The following is a 7,297-nucleotide window of genomic DNA, read 5'->3' on the forward strand; positions in this document are numbered from 1 at the left end:
GAAGCGAATGTTCCTGGAAGACCAAGAGACACACAACACATAGTCAGCGACAATTAATTATATTTTGTGTTTTTTTTTTATTGTATTTAGTGTATTTACCGAGGAAACCGCACTTCCACCCGAAAAATCCCCCAAATCCACCCCAAAACAGAATTAGCTCATGTTATTGGTATACACTTTCATTAAATCTTTGAATTCTTAATGAACAGAATGTGCACCGGTTTCATTCTCGTCGACAGAGATGAAGAGTTTAGTTGTCTGGTTTAGAGCTTCGGGAAAGAGTCGTCCATATTGTCCGCAAATATGAACCGAACAATCTCATATCATAATATCGTATCGTATCAAGATCACAAGAGGAATAACTATGCATGTTCTGTTTTAGGGTGTATTTGTCCTTTAATGAAAGGAGGCCTATGGTCTCCCAGACACATTCCTCCTATAAACTTGACAAGCTGTTCCCCTGGCAACAGAATTCTTCTGGGAAGGTCTATGACACACTCCTACGCAGAGAGTCGCACCACGTTCCACTGTCAAACAAGAGGAAGTCAACTAAACGCTGCTACTTATATTAATTGTTCCCCCTATATTTTTTTTAGCCCTATTTTACAAAAATGTAAACGACAATGAACTCAGCCATAAAGCCAGGCATGGTTTCTTTACACAGAAAAGATCCTCCGTTTACTTTTCTGATAACTACATCGCCGCTGCATAACTCTGCTGTTCATTCATTTGTCAGAGGTCATGCATCGCCACGGCAACATGGCACACGGTGCATAGTTGTCCTGCGGGCCGTGCAACGTGTAGGAAGGAGTGCAAAGCTCACGGGGGAAGACAGTCGAGACATAATGATAAGGGGGGGCCGTGACGTATTGTATATAGGTACAGTATCCGTGACATTGTAATTACTTACCCTTCGGGCATGGCGCGCACTTGGTGTCCTCTTTCCCGCACGCCACCTCTAGTCCGAAGCCAGCGGGACACAGGCTGCAGCACTGGCCCGACTCCGTGAACTGGCCACTGACACAGGCGTCTGCGAGGGCCACCTGGAAGGACACGTCGATAAAAAGGATCAATAAACAAGATTCGGGAGAAAAGGGAATGAACACACGCACCAGGACTGGAGCGGCGCCGGTGCTGCACACGGATGTGATGTAGAAGAGAATCGCCGCACGTACACTCATAGGCCTCGGTGAAAGTTGCTTTATTAAAGCTGCAGTAGGTCAGAGTGAGTTCACCTGCTGCTCGGCAGGTTTTCAAGCCCAGGCAACTCGCAACCAAGGTTTTCCACAGACTCCCAGAGCGAACCGCAGCTTTAAGCTAAATTCTTCCCCCAAAGAAATTATAAATATTTCCCAGCCTCTGATCGACAGTCTGTTTTGTACATTGTGTGTACTTCTCGACAAGGGCCAAAAACCTCTGATTGGCCAAAAACAACAGCTCCCTGCATCAATAATCAATCGGATGTTTTTGGCCTGCCAAGTGGTGTTCCCGAGGTCATATTGTAAAACTAAGACCGCCGTCACGTTCCCCCGCGTTAAAGTGCACACAATGTGCAAAATGATACTGCCAATTTATATTTAATTCCATCTTCAAATCCGCTGGTGCCTCTGGGAGTCTGTGGAAAGCCGTTGTTGCACGCGAGGGGAATAGCTCGCTGTATTTCTCCGCTGGGCAGGTAAACTCACTCTCGCTAATTTCTCCTGACCTACTCTTTAAACAGAGACACTCTCAGAGAAGCTACTGGCACCGGATGACGACAGTACAAACGTCTGAAATAAAACAACCGGCATTGAAGCCACATACAGTGGCTCTCATGGCGTTAAAGGTGCTGTAAGTATATTTATTAGTTAAAATAAGTGTTAAATAGCTCTACATTCCAACAGCCATCACTGATATAGAGTGTTTTTGTCAGTAACGTGGGTCTCCCAGTCCCTCCTCTTTTCTGGTATCCCTTCCCACTTTATCCAATCAGGAGAGAGAACCCTACATTTGTCTTCTTTTTTTCTTCTTTTTACTCATTTCAAGAAATCGCGCCGTGTCAAATTAGCTTATTGCATTGGCATATTATGTTGCTTGTTTCAAGGACAAAAAAAACAATTTTTGTCTGACCATTTTGCAGTGTGGAGTTCTCTCTCCTGATTGGATAAAGTGGAAACGGGATACCAGAACATGTATTTTATGTTTACTGCAGAGCGGAGGGACTGAGAGACCCTTGTTACTGACCAGACACTCGATATATCAGTGGCGGCTGTCGTGAGTGTAGAGCTCTTATTTTAACATGTAGACCACTTATTTTAACAAACACAAAAAAAAACACCACTTACAGCACCTTTAAGATTACGAACACATAAAAAAACCCGCTCAGTCTCGATTTTAACAGCCGTTTAACGGCACACGGGCAAACGAGAAAACTCTCCTCCCCCCCCCCCCCCCCAAGTAAACTCTTGTTGACCACTCTTACTGCTAAACCGTCTGGTCTGTTGAACCCATTTTGAGGGAGAAGGGGGAGGGGGTCATTTTTGCTTTGTTCAGGGGGGGGGGGGGGGGGGGGGGCGACGACTTTTGGACCACATGTGGGAAGGAAACCGCGCACACCCTTGCCATCGGAACACAAGAGAGAGGGAGTGGGTGTACCGAAATGGCCTTTTTATCTTTTAATCTGCCTGGGTTTTTCACCCCGAGAGTGCTCCGGGGGCCTTATCTGCGCCGCGGTAAACGGAGAGCCCAGGTTTTTCGACTTGGACATGAGGGATAGATCAGACATTCCTGAGGGTTTGTACAGCAGAGTAGGTGCCTAACAAGGGTGGCTGGCTTTAATCAGATGGCTTTAGAACTGGTGGAAAGAATAAGACGCGGAGGGGGTGAAGGAAAACACTCGCAAGAAGAGGAGGAAGGAAGGAGCAAGAGAGAGAGAGAGAGAGAGAGAGGGGCTTCCTCCCATGTTGGCACGTTCCAAATCACTGTGAAATCTGTCTTAGAGTGTGAAAAAAAACACAGGGATGTATGCTGTGTGTCTGTTTGTACCGTATGCAGCATGAGTGTGTAATAATAATGCCATATTGCCATGTCTCTATGTTCAGCCTGGTTGGGGCTAGCCATGGTATGGTATGGTATGGTATGGTTTGTGTCTCCATTAGCTGTGTACAGTCTGGCTGGAGCTAGCCATGGTATGGTATGGTATGATCTGGTTTGTGTCTCCATTAGCTGTGTACAGTCTGGCTGGAGCTAGCCATGGTCTAGCATGGTATGGTATGGTTGGGTGTGTGTCTCCATTGCATTTCTTCTACACTCTCCAGTTGCTAGGCAACCTTTCAAAGTCCACACCGCCAACCGTGGTACAACACAAGGTAAAACCGCAATGATGAACAGTCCCAGCCGGCTTTGGCCAGGTCTGGTCAGGCTGTGAAAGGTGGCCGTCTCAGCCAGGGTCCAACCAGGTTTGGCCGGGTTCTAAAAACAACGAGTGTGTGTGTGTGTGTGAGTGTGTGTGTGTGTGTGTGTGTGTGTGTGTGTGTGTGTGTGTGTGTGTGCGCGCGCGAGAGTGTGCGCGCGAGAGTGTGTGTGTGTAATAATAATAATTTATAATTTAGGACCTGCTCAGAGGTCATTAATCGGCACGCATGCGATGCATGCATGCGATTCGTCTCTGCGATTAACCCATCCCGTCGTCCTTCCCCCCCAAGGGCAGCCGGGAGCAGACAGGCGTCAACGTGAGCCGCGCCAGGGGACCAATCCAAGTGCTCCTGTCCGTCTTCGTCAAGGACGCCACAGCGTTAGCGATCTATTGTTGTGCATGTTTTTCCATTGGGTTTTATCTTATCGGGGGGGAAACCCTTGCGAGCACGGGGAGAACATGCAAACTCCACACAGAAAGGCCTGGGAGATACCCCACCTGGGTAACTGGCACCATGGAAACCTGGTCCCCAAGCGGGAATCGAACCCTGGACCTTCTTGCTGTGAGGCGACAGTTTTTAACCACTACACCACCGTGCCGCTGTGTGTGCGTGTGTGTGTGTTCCAAGTTAGACCTGAGTTGAATACTTTTTTTTAAATATTTATTACGATTCTGAGCAGTAGCCTACCAGATGGGTGGGGTTTGGCAAACAGGGTACTACTGACAATGCCGCAAGTTTAGACAATTTCAAAGTCAAATCAGTTTACTTCTCTGGGGCTGACGGCTTGTCTTAACGCTACTGGAACTGTCTCCATGCGGTTAAATCCCCCATTAGTCTGGTACTCACTCGAAGCAGGTTAAAACAATCTCTCATGAAGAGAAAAAAAGGTTTAGTTTGATCCTTGATTTGTTTGTTTACTTGATTGTTCCTCTATGTTTCTTTTTGTCAAATGTCTGTATTGAATAATTGGAAAATGGCAAAATATGTCAAATAAAATTATTAATTATTGTGAATTATTTGCTAATAGTATTTAACCCAGGTCTGGTCTGTGTGTGTGTGTGTGTGTGTGTGTGTGTGTGTGAGTGTGTGTGTGTGTGTGTGTGTGTGTGTGTCTGAGCGTGCATGTGCATGTGCACGTAAAGAATGTGTAATTCTCATCCCTGGAAACAGACAGGGCGGGATACGGGGGAGATGGCTGCAGCCCAAGGCGGGGGGGGTGTCAGTTAGCCAAGGCTGTCCAGCATGAGGACTGTATGTTTGGGTGAGAGGGGCCTTTGAAGTCCCTCGGCCCTGCAGGTGTGTGCGCATGGAGGTCAGTATTACTCTCCCTCCCCCTCTCCAGGCTCCAAACAGCGGCATCTTAAACATGCGCACATTTAAAGGAGAGATTGGCCCACCGAGCCTGAGGGCTGACAAGAGCAAACAGATGTCTAACAACTCTAACCTCCTGCAAAGGGGGGAAAAGTAACAGCTAAACAGCCCACTGATGTCTCACTCTCTGTCTCTGATGTCTGCCAAGGAGCGCAGGCAGCGTGTGTCGACCTGCAGTCTCCAATGAAAGTCTCCCATAGCCCACCCCAGCCCCACACACACGCACACACACACACACACACACACACATACGCACACACCATGCCATCTCTCCAGTCACTAAATGCTGAACTCTTTCCACCGCGCCGATACTGGAGGGGAAACAGCTTTGAGAAGCCTCGTTCCAAAAACAACAGCTAGTTTTATTGCAGCACTTACAGAGGAGCCAGATATCTGAACGCCAGCCAAATGATCCCGGATCAGAGGGTATCTGGGTAACGGGGTGTATGTAGCAGGTCGCGGCGGGCAGCATAGGCGGTAGGATGCTGGAGAGAGCGCGCGCACGCACACGGGCCATAACCAGGCCTGTGCCTTAACCCTTTCACTACCACACTACCAATGGGTTAACCCTTTCACTGCCACGTGACAAAGGGTTAATTAACCCTTTCGCAACCACACTACAGAAGGTTAACCCTTTCACTACCACACTACAGATGGTTAACCCTCTCTGTAGTGTGGTAGTGAAAGGTTTTACTGGCCCGAAACTGAGGGGGAGGCGCGTTGGCTAAACGCTAGCCAGCCCCCTCCGTGTGACACATGGACCTCCTCCGCAAACACCAGCTAACCTCTTAGCGTTCTATCCACACTTTGATGAATATTTGGTGGCGGCTCTTTAGTAGTGTCTCCAGCTGGCCCCCTCTGTCGTTACACAGCGCCTGGCCCGGCCCGGCCCGGCCCCGGTCAGGTCTGGTCAAGGTCTACGAGGCTGATTAGTAAAGACTATAGAGCCAACTCTGCCCAGAACAGGAAGCGCCACTGGCATTTCATCAACCGGTGCCCAAATATAGAGTGAAATATCCAGTCCGTTCCAAACTGAGGAGGAGGAGGAGGGCGGCGTTAGTCACACACTCTGTAGCTCAGGAAGTCAGGAACAGATTTATTAATACAAGCTACACTGTGCTTTTTGAATTTGCTCATGTTCATTTGCATAATATGATTTAATTTATTAACCAAAACAATTGATAAATGGTACTGATAAGTGTTTCGTACTTTGTTTTGTTAATGGTTGTTGAATCGTGGCAACCATACTGTATGACGATTGTTGTGATATGGAAAGCCTCTGGGCTCTCTCCTCCTCTCCTGTGGAGCAGGGATTCAGTCTGGCAAGACACACTTATTGATCTGGGTGTGTCGACTCAGTGGTACTGAGACTTTGCTCCAATTTCAACAAATCTGTATATATGTATCTATCCACATCGGTCTGTACATAACTGCATATTATCCCTTTTCCATGTCTGTAGATACTATATCTGTACATATCCCTTACCTACTCTTACTAGTTACGCTGCCGGCCAGTATGACTTACTACCATACTGTCTTTATACCTGTATCACTCACTACATAATTATTAACTACAACTCTGTACATACATCTGATTAGCACTATTACTCAGTAATACTCATTTACATATCTTATACCCAGTTTAGTCACATGTACGTCGTCATTGTACTGTACTTGTGCTGTATGATGACAATACATTGAATTTAATCTAATGACGTAATCAAATGTACACATTTATTTAATTACATTTGTTTAAATTCAATTTCATGATGTTATAATTTAAAAGTCCCCCTCCAATTTGATACGATTGTGCCACATCCAGCACCTCATGTTGTTTACCAGCTTTGAGTGGAAAATTCAAGCCATCAAATGGTGTAGTGTACCTGGTTGGGTTGTCTTTGTTATTTTCCAGAGGCACCAAAACAGTTTGGCGCTACTACTATGGTAAACACTTATCTGTCCCCCCAGGGTGGATAGGAAGAGAGAAGCAGGCTGCAGTTGCTCTCCCTCGTTTAGGTAAGGGAGTCGATTCCCTGGTGAGAGGAATGGGACCACCAGCTAGCAGCACTTTCAATAAGGCTCTCCACTCTACGGCTGTCAGAGTCACTCAGTCAACACACGAGGCAGAGAGAAAGAGAGAGAGAGAGAGAGAGAGAGAGAGAGAGAGAGAGAGAGAGAGAGAGAGAGAGAGAGAGAGAGAGAGAGAGAGAGACATACATACACACAGAAAGAAAGAAAGAGAGAGAGCAACATACACAGACATACACACAGATAAGAGAGTAACATACACAGACATACAGAGAGAGAGAGAGAGAGAGAGAGAGAGAGCAACATACACAGAACAGACATACAGACAGAGACAGAGACAGAGAGAGAGAGAGAGAGAGAGAGAGAGAGAGAGAGAGAGAGAGAGAGAGAGAGAGAGAGAGAGAGAGAGAGAGAGAGCATGCAACATACACAGAGAGACTATACTCAGAGAAAGAGAGAGTGCAACATACACAGACAGACATACTCACAGAGAGAAAGAGAAA

The 7,297-nt window shown here is 46.9% G+C and overlaps 1 protein-coding gene across 1 annotated transcript in view; it reads right to left on the reverse strand.

Annotated features, from left to right (window-relative positions):
• Positions 1 to 7,297, reverse strand: part of nradd (neurotrophin receptor associated death domain) — a 23,423-nt gene that overhangs the window by 15,115 nt on the left and 1,011 nt on the right. Inside the window, exons 2-3 of the mRNA XM_084336947.1 lie at positions 911 to 1,043; positions 1 to 13 (exon numbers count right to left, since the gene is read on the reverse strand). The exon at positions 1 to 13 is cut by the window's left edge and continues 353 nt beyond it. Coding sequence (XP_084193073.1) covers positions 1 to 13; positions 911 to 1,043 — 146 coding nt within the window. The remainder of the gene's footprint in view (positions 14 to 910; positions 1,044 to 7,297) is intronic.

This window comes from Notolepis coatsorum, assembly GCF_963971535.1.
Source record: "Notolepis coatsorum genome assembly, chromosome: 19".
Classification (NCBI taxonomy): Eukaryota; Metazoa; Chordata; class Actinopteri; order Aulopiformes; family Paralepididae; genus Notolepis; species Notolepis coatsorum.